Source organism: Phaenicophaeus curvirostris, chromosome 18 (genome assembly GCF_032191515.1).
Source record: "Phaenicophaeus curvirostris isolate KB17595 chromosome 18, BPBGC_Pcur_1.0, whole genome shotgun sequence".
NCBI lineage: Eukaryota > Metazoa > Chordata > Aves > Cuculiformes > Cuculidae > Phaenicophaeus > Phaenicophaeus curvirostris.
In genome coordinates this window covers 15,432,428-15,456,146 of record NC_091409.1, presented here as the reverse complement: position 1 = coordinate 15,456,146, position 23,719 = coordinate 15,432,428, and the positions used below count along the sequence as shown (strand labels likewise).

The 23,719-nt window shown below is 56.4% G+C and overlaps 1 protein-coding gene across 3 annotated transcripts; it reads left to right on the top strand.

Annotated features, from left to right (window-relative positions):
- Positions 1-870: 870 nt before the first annotated feature.
- TP53INP2 (tumor protein p53 inducible nuclear protein 2) lies at positions 871-23,292 on the top strand. Of its 3 annotated transcripts, XR_011338702.1 has the most exons (5): positions 871-971; positions 9,967-10,286; positions 13,423-13,732; positions 15,586-16,935; positions 17,568-23,292. XR_011338702.1 is itself a non-coding variant. In XM_069871786.1 (4 exons), exons 2-4 carry the CDS (start codon positions 10,163-10,165, stop codon positions 15,836-15,838), a joined length of 507 nt encoding a protein of 168 aa, XP_069727887.1. In that variant the 5' UTR covers positions 871-971; positions 9,967-10,162; the 3' UTR covers positions 15,839-23,292. The 3 variants fall into 3 exon arrangements, 2 of the variants coding, with proteins under 2 accessions (XP_069727887.1, XP_069727886.1); XM_069871786.1 differs by having other exon boundaries at positions 13,603-13,732; positions 15,586-23,292; XM_069871785.1 differs by having other exon boundaries at positions 15,586-23,292.
- Positions 23,293-23,719: the final 427 nt, after the last annotated feature.

The following is a 23,719-nucleotide window of genomic DNA, read 5'->3' as shown; positions in this document are numbered from 1 at the left end:
TCCCCAGGCTGAACAACCCCAATTCTCTCAGCCTGTCCCTGTACAGGAGGTGCTCCAGCCCTCGGATCATCTCCGTGGCCTCCTCTGGACTCGCTCCAACAGCTCCGTGTCCTTCCTGTGCTGAAGTCTCGAAACGGTTTACTCGCTTCTGCAAGTTCCTTCAACTACAGAAGACTAAATGTTATTTAATTTGTGCCTGCGGGTTGAGTAAAACCCAATTAAATTCTGCCTCTTGTGAATTTGCGACGGAGAATTCTCACCTGCGATGCCAGATGAGTCCTAACTGTACCATGTCTGACTCAGACACTTAAACTGCTCGATTAATGACTGGTGTAACGCACGTTCTGTCTTTACACAGACAATTTCCTGCCGTGTGACAAGTCTGGCACGACGACGTCAACCCCAACCTTGGTCCCATGGTCCGCGGTCGGCCCATGCTGAGGGGGGAGGCAAAGCTGTGCGGGGATAGAATAAGGGGGCAAGGTTTAAAACTGAAAGGGGGAGATTGAGTAAGATCTCAGGGAGAAATGTTTTGCTGTGAGGGTGGGGAGGCCCTGGCCCAGGTTGCCCAGAGCAGTGGTGGCTGCCCCATCCCTGGAGGGGTTCCAGGCCAGGTTGGATGGGGCTTGGAGCAACTGGATCCAGTGGGAGGTGTCCCTGCCCATGGCAGGGGTGGAACTGGATGGGCTTTGAGGTCCCTTCCAGCCCAACCCATTCCCGGCTCCAGTGACCCCGCGGACCCCCAGGCTCCCGGGACTCCCCCTCGGGGCCCGGCCGCCCCCCGCCGTCCCGGGGCCGCCCCCCGCGGTGCCGCCGCCGCCCATTGGCGGGGTTGGGGGGCGGGGCCGGTGACGCGGCGGGCGCTGCCGGCGGCCCCGATTAGTGCCGGGGAGCGGCGGCCGCTCCGCACAACATCGGCCTCGCCCCGGCAGCGCCGCGACCCCCGGACAGCCCCGCGCCGGCCCGGGCAGGTGAGTCCGCGGCCGAGGGGAGGGGCGGCGGGTGGGGAGGGTCCCGTCCCATCCCGTCCCATCCCGTCCCAGACTGTCATGTCCCCCCCCCCAAACCCCGTCCCGTTCCCCGTTCCCCCCCCCCAGTTGTTTGTCTCTGGGTCCCCGCTCTGACCCCAGGGGGCTCCGCTCCCCCCATTGGCTGCGCGGCGGTGACGTCACGCCTCATTTGCATATGACATTGAGACGTCATCGGCCCCCCCCGCGCGTGTCCCGCCGTGACCCGTGTCCGTGTGTCTGTCCTTCCCCCCCCCCCCGTGTCCGTGTGTGTCCCCCCTCGGTGTCCGTGTCCCCCCCGCCCCCCGTGTCCGTGTGTTCCCCCCCCCGTGTCCGTGTGTCCCCCGCCATGTCCGTGTGTCTGTCACCCCCCCGTGTCTGTGTGTCTACCCCCTCCCCCATGTCCGTGTGTCTGTCACCCCCCCCGTATCCGTGTGTCTGTTCTTCCCCCCCCCCCCCCCCCCCGTTTCCGTGTGTCCCCCCCCCCCGGTGTCCGTGTGTTCCCCCCACCCCGTGTCCGTGTGTTCCCCCTCCCCCGTGTCCATGTGTCTGTCACCCCCCCCCAGTGTCCGTGTGTCTGTTCCCCCCCTCCCCCCGTGTGCGTGTCTCGGTCTCCTCCCACCCATGCCTTCCCCCCTTCCCTGTGTCCGTGTGTCCCCCCCTTATCCCTCCATGTCTGTGTTCATGTCCCTCCCTGTCCCCTCTCCCTGTGTCCCCTCTCCCTGTGTCCCCTCTCCCTGTGTCCCCTCTCCCTGTGTCCCCTCTCCCTGTGTCCCCTCTCCCTGTGTCCCTTCCAGGTCCCCCTGGCCGTGTCCCCCCCTATCCCTGTTTGTGTCCCCTGTGTCCCTGCCCCCCCATCCATCCCCTCTGTCCCTGCCAGGCTCTGCCTCCCCAGGCAGACATGGATGCGTCTCCCAGTTTTTACGAGAGGCTGTTTGGGTGAAAAACGGGACTTTTTGGAAAAGGGCTGTAACGGTTTCATCCAGACCTGAGTGTGACACCCAAACGGCTGCGTCCGTGGTTTGTATTTAACTGAGCGCTTACCTCATGCTTTTGAACACCTCCTGTCTTTACAACTCCATTTAGTTTGTAAATCCCAGCGTTTTAATGAGGTTTGGGTGTGTGCTGAGGTGTTTTGATTGCGTTCAGCTCTAAGAGAAGGAGCCGCACGTGGCAGGTGAGGGATGCGGTGCCCGTCTGAGCTGGGCACGTGGCATCCTGCATATAGCAGCTACCTTTGTTATTACTGCTCGAAGTCACCTGCTTTGGGACAGCTCAGAAATGTCGTTAAGTCATAAAAATGTCAACTTTCTTAGTTATTTCGCGCCCCTTGCCTTGGGACCTCAGCAGCTTGGCTGGCCACTAAACTTGAGGGGCTTTGTGGAGTGCAACTGTAGGAACATGTTATAAATGGTATTATTGCTTCTGTGATTTTTTTTTGATACATATCACAGAATCATAGAATGGTTTGGGGTGGAAGGGACCTCAAAGCCCCTTGTCATGGGCAGGGACACCTCCCAGTTGCTCCAAGCCCCATCCAGCCTGGCCTGGAACCCCTCCAGGGACGGGGCAGCCACAGCTTCCTTGGGCAACCTGGGCCAGGGCCTCCCCACCCTCACAGCAAAACTTTTATTCCCAATATCTCAACTCACTCTCCCCTTTTTCAGCTGAAAACTGTTCCCCCTTGTCCTATCCCTGTACTCCCTGATCCAGAGCCGTCTCCAGCTTTCCTGGAGCCCCTTTCCAGACTGGAAAGGGAGGTGCTCTGGCCCTCTGGACTCACTCCAGCAGCTCCGTGTCCTTCCTGCCCTGTATTTTATCTCTCTCATGTGCCGGGGAGCTACATCATAGAATCATAGAATCATAGAATAACCAGGTTGGAAGAGACCCACCGGATCATCGAGTCCAACCATTCCTATCAAACACTAACCCATGCCCCTCAGCACCTCGTCCACCCGTGCCTTAAACCCCTCCAGGGAAGGTGACTCAACCCCCTCCCTGGGCAGCCTCTGCCAGTGCCCAATGACCCTTTCTGTGAAGAATTTTTTCCTAATGTCCACCCTAAACCTCCCCTGGCGGAGCTTGAGGCCATTCCCTCTTGTCCTGACCCCATCACTTGGGAGAAGAGCCCAGCATCCCTGCTTGGAGAATCTGAACAAAGGCACCGTCACCCTGGGGGGGCTTCAAGTGCCTTTCCTGGGAGCAGGAGCACCACGGCTGACTGCGGCACCGCGGGGCTGAGCTGGGAGGGCACCAGGAGCTGTTGCTAATTTGGCCGAGGCTGTGCTCGGTGGGGATCCATCCTGAGACAGGTGCTGGGCTCCGCTACAGGACTGTGCTGTCTTGCCCTCTTGCCCACCAGACTGAGTCTACAAAGTGCCCAAACCAATTATTTTCTCTCTAAAATGAATCTTTCATCTCCTTTTATGTTTCTTCCTCCCCAGAAGAGACAAAAGCTTTGTGCTATAGCTCACTGTCACGGTTAGGGACTAGTCGCATCAAATTGGTGCTTATCTGGCTGAACACAAAGGGGAAAACAGAATGGAAATGTTTCCTGTCAAGAATAAACCCAGATCATCTGCTCATAGCAGGACTGGATAAAACTGAGATTTGATCTCTTATCTGAGGGCTTCTCAGTGCTGATGGCACCGCAGCCCTGCTGCCTGGCACGCACGAGTCCCGGGCTGGTGGGCAGCTCGGGCTCCTGTGGTACCAAAGTCCAACTTGCCAGTCGGCATCCAGCCTCCTGTGATCCACGTTGTGCGCACTGCTAAGAATATTGCACCTAGCGCAATCTCAGTGAGGAAATTTCTAACATTGCATAGGGCAGCTCAGAAAATTTCCTGCTTGCTCCCATCCCGCTGGCCATGGACAGATTTTCCAGGGCTCGGTGTGACGACATCAAATAGCAGCAGGCTGGGTTTGTCCTTGGGGTAAGAACCTTCCCACGGCAGTTACACAAAGGAGTTGGTGTGGATGGGGATACAGCTCCAGGAAAGCACCCCCCACTTGCTGTCCTGGGATCCAGAGGAACACACGGAAACTCCAGTCCATGCTGAGCTCCTGCACTGGCTGAGGAAAGCCCTTCCAGCAGCTGGCTTGGTCAGTGGCTAATATTAAGAGCGTGATGATGAAGAGGTTGCGGGGGGGAACTTTTCCCCACCCTGCTGTGCAGTGGAGGAGGCTCTGGCTGTGGATCTGCCTCTGGTTTGCTGGGGTCCATCTGTCTGTGCTGGCAGCAGCCTTGGGGGCTGTCTCAGCCCCATGGGAACCCCATAAATGATGCTGCTGGAGGAGCAAAGAGACTAGCAGGAGCTATAGGGCAAATATTGAGTGCCTAAATGCATTAATCCAGCCCTGCCGAGCTGTCAGGCAACCCCTGCCAGCTCTGGTCCCTTCCTTGACAGGGGCTGGGTAGAGGACAGCGCAGGGATGCTTCACTGGTAATTTTTAGAGTAAGTCCAGAGGAAGCCATGAAGGTGCTCCAGGGCTGGAGCCCCTCCCATCGGGACAGGCTGAGAGAGTTGGGGTTGTTCAGCCTGGAGAAGAGAAGGCTGCGGAGAGACCTTAGAGCAGCTTCCAGTCCTGAAAGGGGCTCCAGGAAAGTTGGGGAGGGGCTCTTGGTCAGGGTGTGCAGGGACAGGACAAGGAGGAATGATTTTGAGCTGAAAGAAGTGAGATTGAGAGGAGATCGTAGGAAAAAATGTTTTGCTGTGAGAGTGGGGAGGCCCTGACCCCAGTTGCCCTGCGAAGCAGTGGCTGCCCCATCCCTGGAGGTGTTCCAGGCCAGGTTGGATGTGGCTTGGAGCAACTGGGAGGTGTCCCTGCCCATGGCAGAGGGGTGGAACTGGATGGGCTTTGAGATCCCTTCCAACCCAAACCCTTCCAAGCCTTTCTAGGGTTCTGTGATTTTTGGGGTGATGAGCAGGCCCCCCCTGAGCTGTGCTGCTGATGGACCCCCTTCTTCGCTTTGTGTTCCTGCACAGGTTTAGGATGTTGGTACATACAACGTGGTGAGAGCTGCCTGCAAAACACTTGTCTAATTTAGGTAAAAGGAGCTGGAAATAATGTTTCCCAAGTGGGTTGGCGGAAGGCACCTGATTCCTACCTCTGACGCTGGCTGTGATGACTGCACGGGGTATTCTTAGCTCTGCCGCGGAAGGATGGCTCCTGCTGCTTGTCAGCAGCATCCCTCCTGCTGCTGAGTATTTATGGAAACTTTCAGGGAACCTGTTGCTGTTTCCAAGCGGAGTTGCTGTTGTTCTTGCAGCCTGGGACTTTGGGAGCTGCCAGCTCTGGGAAGCCGTGGCTCCTGCCCTGGCAAGCTCCTGGCGCATCCTGGGGCTTTGCTGCGGATGCTTTTGCCTATTCTTAGCTCCCAGGGTTATTTGCAGCGGTGGTGACTCAGAAAACTAATTATTGTGTCGAGGTTTTTGAAGGGGTTAAAAATAACTCTGTGCATTATGGTTTCCTTATTCCTACTTTAAAATTTAATAATTCATGCCCTCTGGCTGATTTTAAAAGGCTGTTGGACTTTCTGGAATTTCACTCATTAATAAACTCATCTGTCCCCACGTGAGTGTCACCTGTGAGCCATTCCCTGTGCTGGCAGCAGCCTGAGATGAGGTGGACATGCCGAGGAAGAGGGTTTGTGGAAGCCTGGGGAGAGTCCCATGGTCGTGATCCCAGCTCTGGTCACCGGCATGTGGGGGGGTGTGTGGTGTGCAGGGCAGCTCAGCCCCAAGGACGTGGTCCATCAGCAGTCCCCTTCTGCCCTTGTGCTGGCCATATCTCCTCCATGGACCATGTCTGGGCTGCATCCAAAGCAAAGTGAGCAGCCGGGCAAGTGAGGGGATTCTGCCCCTCTGCTCTTGTGAGACCTCACCTGGAGCCCTGTGTCCAGTCCTGGAGTCCTCAGCACAGGACTGCTGCCTGTGATGCCACCCAGGATACTCTTGGCTTTCTGGGCTGCAAGTGGACGTCACTGGCTCACATCCAATTGGTCACCCACTGGTGTCCCCAGATCCTTCTTGGCAGGGCTGCTCCCAGCCCATCCAGCCTCCAGCCTGTGCTGGTCCCAGGAGCTGCGACCACCCAGGGGCCCTGTGTTTGCCCTGGTTGAACCTCATGAGGTTCCCCCAGGGCCACCCCTCCAGCCTGCCCCAGTCTCTCTGGATGCTGCCCCTTCCCTCTCTCCATCAGGGGCACCACTGGGGGCCTTCACAAACTTGCTGGGGATAAGGCGCCTCATCCTGCCTCTCTAACCCAGGGTTACTTAGGATTTTAGACCAGACTGGATAAAGTGAGGGTGAGGATTAAAGCTCATTTTGTTCCTCACTGGCCAGGATCTAGCTGCTGCCTCCGTACCGCAGGTTTGATCCTGAAGGCTTTGCCAGCTCCCCTGACCTCCCTTAGCACTGGCAGGGCTGCTCCGACTAAGGACGAGGGAGGGGATTCTTCCCCTCTGCTCTGCTCTCAGGAGACTCCACCTGGAGCCCTGCATCCAGTTCTGGAGTCCTGAGCACAGGAAGGACACGGAGCTGTTGGAGCGAGTCCAGAGGAGGCCACGGAGATGATCCAAGGGCTGGAGCACCTCCTGTACAGGGACAGGCTGAGAGAGTTGGGGTTGTTCAGCCTGGGGAAGAGAAGGCTGCGTGGAGACCTTAGAGCAGCTTCCAGTCCTGAAAGGGGCTCCAGGAAAGCTGGGGAGGGGCTCTGGATCAGGGAGGGCAGGGATAGGACAAGGGGGAATGGTTTTCAGCTGCAGGAGATGAGATTGAGATGAGATCTCAGGAAGAAATGTTTTGCTGTGAGGGTGGGGAGGCCCTGGCCCAGGTTGCCCAGAGCAGTGGTGGCTGCCCCATCCCTGGAGGGGTTCCAGGCCAGGTTGGATGGGGCTTGGAGCAACTGGATCCAGTGGGAGGTGTCCCTGCCCATGGCAGGGGATGGAACTGGATGGGCTTTGAGGTCCCTTCCAAGCCAAACCATTCCATGATTCAAGGATTCTGTGAAAAATCCAGCTGCTTGGATGCTTTTCCAGGCACCCTTCCCCTCATGGTGGGAGGCTGCCAGACTCCCCCTTTGCCACCTCTTGTCCCCAGCTCTTTCCTGTTGCCTGGCATGCCTGTCTAGAGCAAAAAAGATTGGAATTTGCACATAGGCCACTGATGAAGGCAGACTGAGAGCATTTCCAGTATCCTCCCCAGCCAGGGAGGCACAGTGTGCAGGTCAGGGGACCCTCCTGTCCCCTTCAGCCTGGGGAAGCTGCTGCATGGTGACGCTGGGGTCAGCCTGGGCTCAGCACTGCTGCTGGCCTGGGAACGCCACAGGCAGAGCTGCTCTAGTTGAAAGAACACCAGAACCCATTCCTGGTCTTGCATGGGGCCAGGACCACGGTGACCTTGGGAGTGCCACATGCCAGCCGTGGGCTGCTGGGTGCTTCCTGCCCCTCTCCCTCCTACCTGGTCACCTGAGGACGAGCCAGCAGCGGGGAGCCCTGTGGCATCGCCAGCCTGGATGGGCACCTGGAAGGAGTGGGGTTTCTGCTGCAATTAGGTATTGAATACATTTATTAAGTAAATAATACTAATAAAATATTAAAAGACAGCTAATAAATAGGAAAGTGCTCCAGGCAGGTGCCGGATTCCAGACTGCATGCAGGGGGAACTGGTGTGTAACGAGGCTAGGTTTGCATTCCACAGCCTTCGGGGCTGCCCGGGGAGCCCGTGGCCAGCCTGACCCCGGGGACAGCGGGTGGATTCACCTGTGGGTCCTGTGGGAGGGAAATTTCTGCTGTGCTCAGCACAGAGCACACGAGAACCCGATAGACCAGCTCCCACTCTTTGCCCAGCTGGTCATCAGCCCCTCTTTATGTTGTTTCTTAACTTATGTTATGCTTTAATGCTCCAGGAATGGAGGGTGTCTGGATAGTTCAGTGATGAGCACACTGGAGGATAACAAAGGCTGTGGCTTTGCAGTTGTGAAGGTGATGGGGAGCCAGGAGCTGCTTTAGCAGAGCCTGCAGCTCTCACTGCTGTCGGAGGAAAAGATCAGTGGTGGCTGCCCCATCCCTGGAGGTGTTCCAGGCCAGGTTGGATGGGGCTTGGAGCAGCCGGATCCAGTGGGAGGTGTCCCTGCCCAAGGTTGAGTGATGGAACTGGATGGGCATTAAGGTTGCTTCTGACCCAAATGACTCTAAGATTTGATGATTAAATGGCTTTCTCACATCTCAGTGCAGCAAACTCCTCTGCTGGGTACTTCCAGGGGAAACCTGGCACCCTCTTAGGACACAGAGTGGGGAATCATCATCGACTTCCAATTCATTGTCGTGAGAGGCTTGTAGAGTTTCAGCCAAATCCATTTTGACCACACCGTCCCAGCTGCTTGTTTAGCAGCCACCTCTGCTCCTGGATGGATCTAGCTACATGGTGGAGTGGAAGGGATGGACCACGTCAGTGGAGGGCTGCCATCCTGGAGCAGGGACATGGACCCTGAGGTCTAGAGCCACAGGGTCTGCCCTGCACCTCTGGGGCAACTAGAGTCACCTGGGGTTTGAAACCTGCCCGAGGGATTGTGTAGTGCCATGCTGCTGCCCCGACTGTGCCAGGGAGGGAGAGTTGCTTCATGCTCCGGCACTCCTTCCTCCATCCATGGGGGAAGACATCAGATGCATCGCCAAAGCCTGGGGAATCAGGGCTCCCCCTGATTTTTCATTTTATGCCTTGTGGAGTGGGTGCTGTACTTCCCGAGGCACCTAAAAGCAGGCGAAAGACACAGTGACTCCACAACAGACAAATACAAGTGTGCCTGAACCCCAGACCCTGAGCAAGTGCCCAGGCCAGTCACCCTTCTCACCAGTGCTGGGGCTGGAGAGGCCACTTTCTTAGGGGGAACTGAGCTCGAACTTGAGCTGCTGGAGAGCTGGCATCTGTAAGGGCCAAAGCTCAGGTGCTTCATGTCTCCCTGCACGTTTTCCCTTCCATGTTGCCCAGGTGGCACTTCACCGGGGTCCAGGACCACTTGCAGGTTTTGTGCCACCTTGGTCAACAGAGCCATGGACTGGGGTTTTGCCCTCCCCTTCTCCCCACATCCACCTATTGATCACGTTTTAATGCCCTTTAATGTCTCTGAACCAAAAAGCATTTTCCCCACATGGATATCACTGTGCATCTTGTCTGTGCCTTTCTGAGGGCTTTGCGGTCATTAATACAATTTGTGAGTTCTAACCTCCCCTCGAGCTGGGGAAAGGTGTTTCCCCAGGGTTAGAACAGCAATGAGCATAGATGGAGCAGGGGCTCCCCCAGGGCTGGGATTACGCTGTCCTCACCCTGCCCTGCTGGTGCCTGGGACAGAGACACAACCCACAGCCAAGAGCTTTGTCCCGTGGCTCCTTGCAAGGTCCTTGTAAAGGAGCAGTGATGTCACTCATGGTGACAGTAACAGTGGCGACTTTCAAAATTAAACCAACCTCAAGCAGGTATTGGCACAGGCAGGGCTGGAACAAAAAGCCAGCAAGGGAGGAGGAGGAGGGAGGGCGGCTGTACTGTCAGTGTGTCGGTGTGGGGTTTAGGGACGGCTTGTGCCATCGGTTCTCAGAGAGGACAGCAGCATCGCCCCTTTGCCCTGCCCTTCCAGCCGCGCTTGGTGCCTGCTCCGTGCCAGGTCCTAGCCTGACTCTGGGGCAGTGTCTGGTGCTGCCCCTGCCAGCTCCGGGGGTGGGTCCTGCGGGACATGCTGCCTGTGAGGAAGGGGACACGCTGCAGGGCTCAGTGCAGGCGGGGAACGCTGCTTTCAGACACGGTGCATCATACTCATGGAGATGCCAGCAGCTGGAAGAGCCCTCAGCACACACTAGTGCCAGAGCCACGTTTTTCTCTAATCCCTCCAGCCTGTCTGATGCAGGAGGGCCTCACTGCCAGTCGGTTCAAATGCTTTATTCCTTTTTCTTTCCCTTTTACAGGTCTTTCAAGCCAAGTAAAGAACCTCAGCACTGCACTTGGCTACGATTTCACTAGCTGCAAAGCAGCTCCACTGCCACCAAGATCCTGAGTGTTGCTTTTGGCCCTCCCTGCCCATCGCTCTCATCTCTGCACCTGGAAGCCGGCACCCAGCAGTAGCTCAAACTCACTGTGCATCCCACTGGACCGCTCCCAACCATGTTTCAGCGTTTCACCAGCCTCTTCTTCAGTGACAGCAACACACCAGAAGGCCTAGAGGAGCCCAAACCCTTTGTAGAGGAGGAGGAGGAGGAGGATGGCTGGCTCATCATTGATCTTGCAGGTGAGGAAAGCAGAGGGGACTGGTTTCCCACAGCCTCTGTTGCACCTTGTCTCCCTGGAGCTGGGCAACCCCCTTGGGATGACAGTAGACGAGCTTCCACCATGTGTGATCAGCTCTCCCCTTCATCCCTCCTCCCCTGTCCCCCTGTCCATGGCGCTCAGTGCTGTGGTCACTGCAGTAGCCTGCAGCCTGCTCCTCCCTTTTCCCTTTGCTCTCTCAGTAGTGGTTCCCAGTTTCCACCAGCATGGGAGCAGCGGTGTCCCTGGCTGGGGCTGTTGCTGCCCTCGAGCCTCCAGGTGCCTCCGTGCCAGGAGGAGACCCTGGCACAGCACCAGCCTGCGAACGTCAGCCCGGGTTTGGGTGCGGGCTGCCTGTGGGTTTTCCCCACGCAAGGGCAGGCAGCAGCGGTGCTCTCCTAGCTGGGGATGTGCCACTGACAATCTGGTCATGTTTGTGTCATTTGAGTCCTTCAGGGAAGCAAATCTCAACTCCAAAGGCCTTGTTTTCCCAAATCATTCCCAGTGCCCATGCCAAGAGTGCTGAGACAAGGGATGGTCCGTATCTAGAGAGCCCTCAAGTGTTCTGCATTCCCAGGGATGATGACAACCATCTGGAGCCTGTTTCGCACCAACCAGGCGGGTCAAATTCCTTGTGTGCAAGAGCCCCTCCAGTTCCATTAAGCATTGCTCTTGTAGGGTCGATGACTCAGACAGCTGCAATGATGCTTTTATGACCTTTTACTTGCAAATAGAGCAGTGAACTTAGACAAACAAGAGCTCCTCGATGGCCAGAACACTTTCACAGCCCCTGGGTAGTTGTGGTACCACTCACAAATCCCGCAGGTTCAGGAGGAGGGTTTCATCCTCCCTCTTGCAGCATCTATTTTTTGAGATGCTCCCTGCCTGTCTCCTGTGTACTGAGCAGAGCTCATTTTTGTGGCATGAGTTGTTTATTAGGGTTTTTCTCCATGCTGTGATCTGGAGAGGGGACCGGAGTGTGGACAAGCCTGGGATGCGGGACAGGGACAGTCCAGTGCCTGGTGGGAGCACTATGAGAGCTGGTGGATGCGGACGGGTGGCGTGGGCACAGGCAGCGTGGAGGATTCCCTGTCCTCCAGCCCCTCTGATGACTGTCCCGGGGTGGGTCACGGTTGTGACATGAGAGGGAGCTGGTTGCAAGGAGATCTCTGGAGCAACATGCACGCAGCTGCCCTGTGTCGGGGCCAGCTGGCAGCAGCTGCAGCACGCCCAAAACATGCCAGGAGGAGCCAGGAGTTTCCCCAGACAGAGGAATGCTGGGCTCTGCCCTGAGCCCCTGGCTCCAAGACTGTAGCCAGCTCAGTGGGGACCCAGGGATGACTTTGGTACCAAAGGATCCCATTTTTCTCTCAATCAAGTGGCAGGCTTGGTGCCGATCCAGCTTTCAGCAATGTCTGCCTGGGACTGGCCACCCCACTGCTAATCCCCACCGGCACTGCTGCTGCCTTTTCCCATGGCATTCCCTGACCAGTGCAGGGCAGACTCATTTCAGCTTGATCTCTGAGGCTGGAGTTATGCAAAGCACTTTAGAAACTGCACCCGCTGGCTGCAGCCCCGTCCTCACCTATGAGCCACGGCAGCCAGCAAGCATCCCCCAGCCTGGCTCCCTCCCAGCAGCACAGCAGCCTAACAAACCTCCGAATCCATTCCCTCTCAGCCAGGTCTTTGACCCACATGTTGCAAAATGCTCCCAAATTAACCAGATCTCTCGGGATCAGATGCTTCTCTTGCCCTGTCGCCCAGCCTGGCTCAGCTCAGCACCCAGTGGGAGCAAAGAGTGTTTCCTGGTGCTGAGCAGCAATGGCTGCGAGTCACCCATGGATGTGGGGGTGACATTAAAACCCACCTTGGCAAAGGATGGGGACAGGTAGCCGTGGACAGCTGGAGCAGGATCCGGCCACCCTGGTTCCCCTGCTCCCTGTTGTGGGAGAGCTGCCAGCCCAGGAACGCTCCAGCCAGGCTTGATGGCTCTCTCCCGGCTAACAAACAGTCTCCAGCCTGGCAGGTCAACAACTGTTAATAGCCTGATGTCCATTGACCTGAAGAGAGATACTCTCATGTTAGCAAGGCTAATTGTGACCTGCCCTGAGCCCGGACTGGGACAGTGTTGGCCGGAGGAGCCAGGGACATGCCGGGTGGGGAGTGCTGGCCCCGTGCTTTGTGTGTTGTGTTTCTCCATTGCAAGGACACCCTCCCCTCTGATTTCTTCTGCACCCTCACCCAGCCATGTGTTCACACATGTCCACATAGGCACTGCAGTGCATCCCCCCTGAGACCACTCGAATTCCTCTGGTGAGCCTGGGAATGGCTCTGGATATCTTGCTGAGCCCAACATTAGGTGAAGGATCCCTTCCCATAACCCAACTTGTGATTCCGAGCGCAGGCAGAAAGAGCAGCAGCCCGAGTGTCTTTGCACGGTGGAGGTGAGGAAGGGGAGATGAGGAGGGGTGTGGGGAGCAGCTCCTGGCTCAGCCACCCAAAACTCGGTCTCCAGTGGACTGAAGCACAGTGAAAACCTTTGCTGAAGAAATTATTCCATTGGTTTCTTCCAGAAAAAGGTGTGCTCTGTTTTTTTCCTGTGTGTGTGCTTGGTTCCAGTGTTTGCAAAGTGCCAGGTGTTGTTTGCAAGCGCAGGCAGGCCGGCTTTCCTCCGGCGTGGCACAGCATGGCTTGGCTCAGCTCAGGTGCCTTAGGGCCAAGCGAAAGCAGCGTTCCTTTGCCAACTGAATTTCTTCCTTCATTTTAAGAAGGAGGAAAAGAGAATTGCTGCGGCAAACTCTGCTGGTACCCTCACTTTTTGGTCAAACTGCCTAACCAGACCCATTTCCATTGCTTGCTGACTTTGAGCCCCGCAGCACCGGCGGCCGCCCTGGTGCAGAGGATGCAGGTTGGGGCGCGGTGCGGGGCGCTCCCGGCGTCCCCCCAGCCATGAGGTCCCCGCGGGGCCGTGCCCGTCATCAGTGGTGGTGGTGATGGTGGTGGGGTGTCTCTCGCACTAATGATGCCCCCTTTCTCTCCCCCCTCCCTCCCCACTGTACATGGTATGTGTGTGTGTCCCCGCTGCGCCCCGCATGGCTCTGCACCCCCCGCCCCCCCAGGCAGCCGTGCCCGCCCCGGTGCAGCTCGGCGAGTGGGTGCTGGTGGGACTGGACGCTCCACGCGATGCCGCCTGGCACCGCCAGCTCCACCGCCGCTGCCGGCCGCTTCCCCGGCTCCAGCCGGTCCCTGCTTGATGGACGAGAGTTGGTTTGTCACCCCTCCCCCCTGTTTTACTGCAGAGGGTCCCGGCCCTGACATCATGGGGAGCAGCCCCATGGAGGATCTGCTCATCGAGCACCCCAGCATGTCCGTCTACGTCACCAGCACCCTCGAGGTGGACAGGGAGGTCCTGGAGGACGATGCTGCCGGGTGAGTGTGGTTGAGGGGTGCTCGGTGGGGTGGACACTCAGTCCTGGCTTCGCAAATCACTGCTGGAGCTTTTCACCCACGTGTGGCACGTGGGGACGTGGTTTAGTGGGCATGGTAAGGTCGGGCTGACAGTTGGACTGGATGAGCTTAAAGGTCTTTTCCAACCTTAATGATTCCATGATTCTTTATGTCCCACCTCAGAGAGCACCTCCCACACCTGGCAGGGTGCCCTGGCTGGTGCTGTGCGTAGGCAGCAGCCTCTGTGTCCCAAAACACCATGCTAAGGGGATCACAGCACCGTGTTGAGACGGCCACGCGTGCAGGACCATGACCTGGCCTCTAGGCTGCAGCCGGAGAGGGCCACATCCTCCTCCCATGCCAGGAGCAGAGTCTCCTGGCACAGCCACCCGTGCCGATGCCGCCTGTTACCCCATCACCTGCCCAGGGTGGTTTGCCAGGCTGGGCTCAAACAAAACAAACCCAACAGAACAAGGTGGCCTTTGCGCACCATGGTTCTCGCAATACCCTCAGCTCCCCCAGGCAGAAGGGCGCTCAGCACCCCCGATTCCCTCTAGGGCGTCCCACAGCCACAGGGACACTGCCAGCCCCAGATGCAGATGTTTCTCTTTGCCCCAAAGCCCATCTTAGCAGGGGGGAACATTAAACAGAAATGCCCCACCTGGCCCCACTGCCCTCTCCCACCCAGGAGCTGTGTACTGAAGCCCTCCACCCTCTTTCCCCGGAGCCGGAGCCTCGCTGGAGAGCCCAGGGAGCTTTGCCCTCTCCCTGTGGCTGCCCTCTGCAGGACTGGGACAACTCTACGTGGGAACAACTCTTACCCATAACCCTAACCCCAGCCCTTACTCTAATGGTTCCCTGTGGAGGGTTGTCCCAGCAGAGCTGTCAGTGCAGGCAGTTGTCCCACCGAGAGTTGTCCCTTCCTGGCCTCCACTGCCCCACGGCCCCTGGAGAGCCCTGACTGTGCACACACTCAGTCCTGCTGCTGCCCCCCAGTCCCTCCAGCATCTCCCCTGCGATCCCCTTCCCAGGTCAGGGCAGGAGGAAGCGTCTCTGCCCGGACTGGGGGACATTGTTCTTCCAGGGCCTCATAGAATCACAGAATGTCCTGAATTGGAAGAGACCCACAGGGATTGTGGAGTCCATCTCCTGTCCCTGCACAGCACAACCCCAGCGTTCACATTGCATTGGCCAAACACTTCTGGAATATTGTCAGGCTCGGTGCTGTGACTGCTTCCCTGGGAGCTGCTCCAGTGCTTCACCACGCCCTGGGGAAATAACCTTGTCCTCATGTCCAACCTAAGCCTCCCCTGATGCATTTTCCTGCCATCCCCTCCCCTCCAGAGAGAAGAGCTCAGCACCTGCTCCTCCTCCTCCCCTTGTGAGGAAGCTGGAGATGGTGATGAGGTCTCCCCTCAGTCTACTCTTCTCCAGGCTTCTCTCTTTGCAAAATTCCCCTGAGGGTCTCAGCTTGATCTCATGAGCTTCAGAGGTCCCTTAGCACTGGAGGGTGCAGAAAGGGGGCCAGAGAGAGCTAGAAACTGGCCCGGAGATCCAATGAGTTGCAAGTAGGATGGAGGTGAGGCAGAGCTTGGTTTCCCTCCACTGGGCTCAAGGGACTTAGACGCTGTGGGGACATCCGTGTTCCTGGTAATGTCTGAAATTATCCTGGGTGTCCTGGAGCTGCCTGTGCCAGAGCCTCCCCACCCCTCGGCAGGCTGGATCTGTCCTGGGGCCATGGTATGGTGGGGTTGGGATGGAGGTCCCGGTCTCCTTTTTGCTGGGGTGGGCGAGGGCTGGGTGCCAGTGGCCGCTGACAACCCCTTTCTCCGCAGGGAGGTACCGGAGCCACGGCTGGAGCGGCACGCGCCCCACCACAGCCGGTCCCTGTCGGTGAAGGCCACCATCCTGGAGAAGGTGGGGCAGGCGCGGCGCGTGCAGCGGGCCAAGCAGCTGGCCGAGAGGCACCAGCTCAGCCAGAAGGCGCTGCAGCGGCAGAACCGGGCCCGCCAGCGCCTGCTGCGCCGGCCCAACCAGCACGCCGGGACCTTCATCCACCAGCCCTGCCAGCGCCACTGCAACTACTGACCTCGCCGCGCCGCCCGCGCCGCCGAGCCCCCCACCGTCCCCCCCAGCCGAGGGCTCCCTCCTACCCCGACACCCACCAACCCCGTGAACGCCGGTGACGCCGGGCTGGGGGTTCACTCCACAGACCCTGCTCCTCACGCCTGTCCCCGCTCCTCGTCTTCCTCCCCCGACCCTCGCTGCTCCCTGCGATGCCGGCAGGGCCAGCGGCTCCCGCTGGCATGGGGGGCCGTGCCACCCCTGCGCCCTCACAGTCACACCAGCCTGCATGCAGGAAATCCGTATTCCCAGTGAAGTCGCCTGTTTCTGGAATCCACGGTGAATCCTGTTTGTCCTGACAAGCCTGTGACATCAGTGCCTTTCTTCCTGACGCCGTCACCCCACGATAGCTGGCCTGGGATGTCACAAGCAGACACCAAGCACGAGCGAAAAGAGCAACAATGCAACAAGAGTTGGGAGTTTGAGGAAAATCTCATCGGTTACACTAAATAATGCTTCCTCCCCTCAAAACCAGCAGCTCCCCCGTCCCTCCATGATTTCTTAATTCAATTTGTACTGTACTGAGACAAAAACCCCGCTGCCCGTCCCACCAGGGCTGGTGGTGGGGAAGAGCTGGTGGGAACCTTGAGGGCAGGGGCAGCTGGGCAGCTCCAGGGGCCTCGTGGTGTATTTTTTTAAAGACAACCTTAAAAGCAATCTCAGGAAACCACTGTCCCAGCGTCTCACCGTCGGCCACCACAACGACAGAGGCTTCCAGCTCGGGCACAGCCATCGCAGCTTGGTGAGCGAGGGTCCCGCCAAGCCGCCACTGCCTCTCCAGAGCGAGCCCCCTCGTCTTGGAGCCACCGATATCTGTACGTGTGTGTATCTACGTCTTGATGTCCCCATGCACTCAGAAGAGGCACCATTTAAGCCCAGGAGAGTCGGCTGCCGAGCCCTGACCCCTAGGAGGGGAGTGGAGGCCGGGGTCTGTGCAGCATCCCTGAGGTGGCGAAAGCACGTCGAAGCTGGTGGTGGAAAGATGCCAAAGAGGATGGAAGAGGCTGAAGTCAAGGCAGAGATGGACTTGGAAGCAGCCGCAAAGGAGCAGGATGGGGCAGGTGAGAGGGTCGCTGTAGTGGGAATGCCTTCTCCTACCAACTAAAGATTGAATCCTTTGCCAGGAAGGGCCAAATTCTGTCATGGAAATCCCTCCCCTCCCTGTCAAAGACATGTTTTCGAAGGACACACTCCAGACTTTCCACCAGCTCCAGCACCAGCTGAGAAGGCTCCAAACCCAGCAGAACTTTGCCAATCCTTCCCCAGCTTCCTCCTGTAAGGTCCTGGTTTTGCACCCTGTGCCAGGTCTGGCCATGGTGTCCTGCTCGTGGCCAGCTCACAGCCCGGATTCCCATCCTCTGAGACAAGAAATGTCCCCACCTCCCCCCGCAAAATTCTGATTTCATAGGTTTCTTCTGTTCTCCATGTTACATCTCTTAATATCAGCTTGGGACCTGGATTGAAGGAATGGTAGTAAGCCCAGACAGCTGGTATTTGTTGATTTTTTTAAATGAGATTAAAACCAAACTAAACCCTCTTACGAGCACCAGCCCTGGGGCTGTGCCCAGGAGCCTGGACTACAGAGGAGCCAGCTCAGCATTTCTCTCTTGCTCCAATGCCATGGCATTCCCAAAAGCACAGAAAGAACCAAAACCCAACTTTACATACGTATCTCTTTTTGACCTTCTTCCAGGCCAGTTTCTTGTTTCAAGTCCTCCCGAGACCCAGTGCTCTCATCACATGGATGCTGAGGTGCCTCCTGCCCCTCTGGCTGCAGTGGCCGGTGGCCCCCGGGGCGAGTGCAGTCACCACCCTCACCGCCAAACATGAGGACCCTGCTGGAGATTGTCTGTGATGTCTACTTGGCAATGAGACCGACAAGTCCTTGAGGGGAATGTTTACATCCTTTGGATTTCTGGGCTTCGTGTAAATGCCTTCCCCTCCCACCCCAACGTGAAGTGTGGTGTGGACTGGGGGCACAGCATTTGGAGGGATGCTGCTACAGGGGCTTGTGAAGGCAAGTGAGGGCTGAGCCCAAGCTCCCGACTGCCCAACGGATCCGAGGAGGTGCTGCCTTCCCCGTGCCACTCTTTCCCATGTCACTGCACGATGTGATCTGGGGCCAGCAGGCAACAGCGTTAGAGGAAGCATTTACTCTCTACACCAAATATACATCAAGCCAGGCAGTCTCCTGCCTCCCAGCTTGTTCTCCATTGCAAGTTCTCCTCCAGCGCATTCAAGTTGCTGCCAATCCCTCCGGAGCGCTGCTGAAGCCAGAGACTGGTGGTGACGCTGGCTGCCCCTCTCCCGCTCCAGGGGGCCGAGGCTGGAGGGCGGCGAGGCTGGCTGGGAACGGCAGCTCCAGGGCTCATCCTGCCGTGTCTCACCTGCCAGCCCCTCTGTGCCCACCAGGCTGGCAGCAAACGGTACCGCAGCAGCAGAAGCCCCTCATCAGAACCTTCCCCTGCATCCCACTCATCCATCGCGAGCCAGACGGCCGTGGCCGTGCTGCCAAGTCGTGGCGGGCTCCCAGCGCCCATTTCAACCGGCTGATGCTGTTACTCCGTCCTGCTTTCTGTGAATACAAACTGATTTCCTTTCTTCTTTCCGTGCCAGTCTGAGATGTCTTTCATCACACTGTGCCCAGCCAGCACAGGACATGAAGCAGAACTATTATCACACTTTATATCCGGAGTATGTTTATATAGGATTAATAAATTATTAATGATGTTTTCATGAAGAGGTTGGTCCAGAGTCCTAGCATCCTGCAGGTCAACGCAGCGCGCTTACCACAGCCTATACCGGCTCCTGCGACCCCCCCCTTGTTGTTTGCACACTCACTCATGTGATCAACATTAATAATTGCCTATTAACACCCTGCGAAGTGACTGTCGTCCACCAGCGTGAGCGTAAGGAATGCTGTAGCAGAGAGCGTGCAGGACGTGCTGTGCAGAAACCCTGCAAGATTCCTCTCCTGCCCAGCGCTGAGCACAAGGCCCGACACCAAATCTCCTGCCAGAGCAAGAAAAATCCCTTTCCACTGTGGTCATGAGTCTCCTCGAATCTTAAAACAAATGAAAGGTGCTTAAAAAACTGAGAACTGTTCCTGTGTGCAGATGTGTGCATGTGTAGGTGTTCGGTAGGTTCTTGTGGGGTGCGGGTTTTAGGTTTTTAGGGGGTTGGTTTTCTTTTTTTTTGTTTCCCAATGAGTATTTTGAATTTGTGATGGTCTCTGTGATGCTCCCGATGGGAAGGTGAAGCAAACACAGTGCTGGCTGGCAAGGAGGTCCCACTCGAACGGCTGGGGTGAGAATTGCTTGCTTTGCTTTATTTGCATCAAAGGAAACCACAGCACAGACTCAGGGACAAACAAATATGCTGGGGGCTTTAAAAATGTGGGTTTTTTTCTCTGGGCTTCTCTGCTGGAATGTGGGGTTTGTTTCTGTCTGTGAGGCCTTTGGCGGCGCGATCCTGAAGGACAGGGTGCTGCAGGGATGTGGCTGAAGCCTTTGGCAGCACCGGCTGCTGCACCGAGAGCTGCAGGGTTCGATGTGCCGACAGCTCCAAAAAGCAGCTCTTGCCACTTCTGGTGAATCTGTCCCTGAGCAGCAGCCCTTCTTCATTCACCCATGTCCCAAAAATACACCTTACAGCTGTGAGAGTGTGGCTGGTCCCTCCTTGGGCCTTGTTATGAACAACCAGGTATGGATTTTAAGCAATGAGCCCTCGAGGACTTGGGAAGAGAAGGAAAGTGCGCTGGCTCCCACCTCAGCCCTGGGGTCTGAAGGCAGCTGGGATGGGGGAAGCTGTTGGAGCAATCACATGGATAAACGCTGATGCAGGTGGCAGGAGAAATATCTGTGTTTCTTGCAATGAAAGCATGAAAAGGAAAGATTCCTTGGTGGAGAGACCCAGGCAAATCGCTGTTCAGTAAATGCCCTTTCCCTGGCTCTGGACCCAGCAGCAGCTTCCCCGTCCCGTGCTGGAATCACAGGGAGGAGCGGGCATGGATGGGCAGGCTGGGGCAGCGCTGGCAGCACCACCTGGAGTTTGTGGATGCAGCAGGAAAGACACTTTCCACCACTTAAAGTCCCTGTGGCGTGGGAAATCTTCTCCATGCAAGGCATGAGAAATTTGCATCTCAGCGGCCACCTCTCAGTACAGAGCAGGGCAGCCGGGCTCCATCCCAGTGGTGAACGCGAGGCAAGAGTGGTGAGGCTCCCCCAGCCAGCAGGACAAGACCGGGACCAGCAGCCCTCCTGCAGAAGTGCCACCGCTTGAGATGACAACCACATTACGGCAGAACACATTCAATCCCTTGTACCCCCCTGCGACCCCCTCCCACAGCAGCTCCGCACCGGGCAGTTGTGGGCTGGTGGCTGCAGCACAGCCACGGCACGCACGGCACAGCCACGGCACGCACGGCACAGCCACGGGACACATGGGATGCCTCACCGGCAGCCACACCGGACACAACAGCTCCTTTAATCCAGTTTTGTCTCCCACCTGCACTGTGAGGTGGGGGGAGCTGCCAGGGCTGGGACACCCGATGCTCTGAAACTCGCGTTCACAAATGCGCTTCCTGAAAAACTGCTGTACAAGTCCAGTCTGGAAGGAAAAAGATTATTTTCATGGGAGTCAGCGTTTCTTTTTCTTCATGGATACCTTAAACACGTGGCTCATCCCAAGGGCCACCACTGGGGAAATCTTCACTCTTCTTTTAGGCAGTCTGCTAACCAATGGATAATATTCCGTTTACCCTTCCCTCTTCCATCCAGCCCCAGTGGAGAGGAAAAACCTCCCCCGATATCTTATTGTCCCAATCAGAACAGAAAAACAGATGAATAAGTGCTGCAGTGAGGTTGTTGACTGGAATCCCACAGCTTTGCCCTCGCGCCTGTGGAGGAGAAATGCCGCTTCCTGCAGAAAATGGAATTAAATTTCAGGCGAATTTACTTAAAACCAAGCAAGTCCCCAAAGACTGAACCGTATAATAACAAGAAAACGGCCAGTAAAAATGGATGGGACGTCACAAGTCAAGCAAGTTGTTCTCAGCCTCTGCCTGCTGGAGGACAGCAGCGAGCCCTGCTCTGCTGGGATGGGGTGAGCGCAATCCTGGAGGCTTCCCTCAGTGTCCAGCTGGAAAACCAGAGACCACTCATGTCTGGTTGGTGCCACGGTGACTCTGGCCACTGGGGATTATAAGCAGCCCCTGGTTCCACAAGTGCTTCCAGTTCACTGCTCCTCCTTCACTGTCTTCACCCAGAAATAGCTGCTGGCAGCAGGAATACACCAGCCCCCCGGTGTCCCCTTTAGTCCTTGGAGCTCCCCCATGTCCTTGTCCCCCACAGGGCTGTCTCTGTTGACCTCAGCACAGCTGCTGGCAGTGACCAGAGCCCCAGGAGACACCCACCATGCTCACAACCTCCATCCCGGGGCACTCCCACCTGCAGGCCAGTTAATGGCCCTTAAGTGGGGTTGGTTGGCTCAGGGCTTGTCTTCTTCACAGTGGAGCTTCCCATCTCTGCCCATCAGAACTGCTGAAGACGATGTCAAAGTCATCAATGATTTCCCAGTATCCTCAAGGGCTTCTCCTTCATGAATTAACATGACCAGAGTGGCTGTCACGGGTCGCATGACACTGGATGAAGTGGTGCGATCGGCTCTGCAGGGCTGACAAATCCAAGAGGTGTCCTCAAACCCATTGGACATGTTGGTGCCTCCTCTGCTCCACTCCAGTGGGGAGCACTGGACAGCCAGACCCAGCTGGGGCAGGAGGTCTCCCCTCGTGCCCTGTTTCATGCTGTTCATCAATGAATCATCAATCAGCCTTTCTTTTTGCTTCTAGGAAGATCTGTGTCATCAACCAAACCTACAACTCTTTCCTTACAGAAGGATGAGGATGACAAAGCTGAGCAGCTCCATTTAAGAACAGAGATGTCTTTTACATGCAGGACTCTTTAAAATCCATTTTTACAGAGATGACATGAGGTGACCCTCCATTAAACTCACGCTGAGCCCCTCCAGCACTGGTTTGGGGGTCGCTTTTCCAGCCCCTGACCCAGAGCAAGTACAAAGCTCTGTTAGAGAGATGCTACTGCATGCCTGGAGCAGGAAACCCCCGCTGCAAAGTTTTGGCTCTGTCACAGCTACCCACAAAAATCCCTCTGCCTTCTGCTCCAATCACATTTTATCCTCTAAGCAGAGGGGAAGATTTTATTCCTTGCAAGTGGAAGGGGAAACCAGCACAGTAAATTGTCAGCATAGCTTAAAAATGAGTTGCGCAGGGGAGCCGAAAGCTTCTCCACTCTTTCCTTGCATCTCCACATCAAGGAAGCCAGAAGCAGCCATGGCCAAGTCTCCCCGAGATCTTCTCCTCTGCGCTGTATTGACACAATTGTGCTTTGGGACATCTAAAGATAAAGGAACAGCACTAGGCAGAACACTACAACACTGATATTTTCTCTTGTATCGCAACTGTGTCCATACGGAGCCCCTGAGCACAGCAATATGTTATTGGTGTGTACCATCCCAAGGTGTTCCACTGGTAGAACTCATCCACACGTGTCACCTGCCTCCATGCTGGACTGACTGTCCATGTGCCTTTCACTGTTTGCCGTGGTTTGTCATCTTTTTTTAACACAACTGCAGAACTTGAATAAATCTGTGAACTCTAGTTACATGTCCTATGCAAGGGATGACTGGGGAGTCAGTTTTCAATCTCTCTGTGTTTCTATGTCATTTTAAAAGTAGACAGTGGGATTTTCAGAAAAGCCGAGCAGAATTAATGCCCTAAAAAGCATTTAGCTGTGTTTTTTTAGAGCTGTATCTCTTTGAAAAGATCAGCCTAAACCCCAGTGGCTTGCATGGAGAGTGGAAGCTGATGGCAGAATGGGCGCGGGACAGGTGGCATGTCTGGTAGCCGGTGTTTCCCTCTGAGAGGAAGAAGTGATGGTCAGAAAAGGTTGCCTTATGCCTTCCCTAAATTGTGTTGGAGACCGTTGCTGTCCCAGTCACGAGCCCTGCTGGGTGTTGCTGAGGCAGCCCGGCCGTGTTCTCCGTCGGCCACGCTCCGCTGGAGGCCTGGGGAGAAGAGGGAAAAGAGCCCCATGTTCTTCTGCATCACCTGTGCTGTAGGACTGAAACCTTGTCTGAAACTCAATGCTAATGAACCACGTCCTTGTGTGTTCTGCATCCGATCGTGTAAGCGAGGCCAGCAGGGACGGAGCGTCTGCCACGAGGAGTCAACAGACTGAAGGACACGACGGCCTGGGATACGTTATGTACTCTGTGTGTGTGCGTGTGTGTGTGTGTAACCTGGTTTGGTTGTTAGGTTGTAATGCTGTCTTTTGACTGAAAAAAAAATTAATATAAAGCAAAACCCACAAGAAATAATAAAAAAATATATTTAAACTCAATTTGATGTGTAGTCGTCTTGAGCCTGCAAATAAATCTGTTTGTAAAAAGCCTTGGGGGTTTGAAATAAGCTTTTTAAAGTCAACGCCGTGACTATCAGAGACAAGGCAATAGGAAAGGGTCCTCTGTGAAGACAAGGGCGCGCTTGGGAGGGGATGGTTTGGGCTGCGTCGCTTGAGGGGATATTTTTCCTCTCCCCATTCTCACAGAATCCTAGGAAGGTTTGGGTTTATTGTAGCAGAGCCCTCTCCTCCCAGCACCCACCTCTGAAAGGGCCAGGCTCCCTCTTCAGTCCCAGAATGGGTGATGAAACCCCCTGTCCCTCAATCTCTCCTCTCGCCCACGTGTTCCTAGCCCCTGGCCATTATGCTGTTGTGTCCCCTCCACGTTACCAACATCCTCCATGTGTGGAGGGGTGACGGTGGTGGA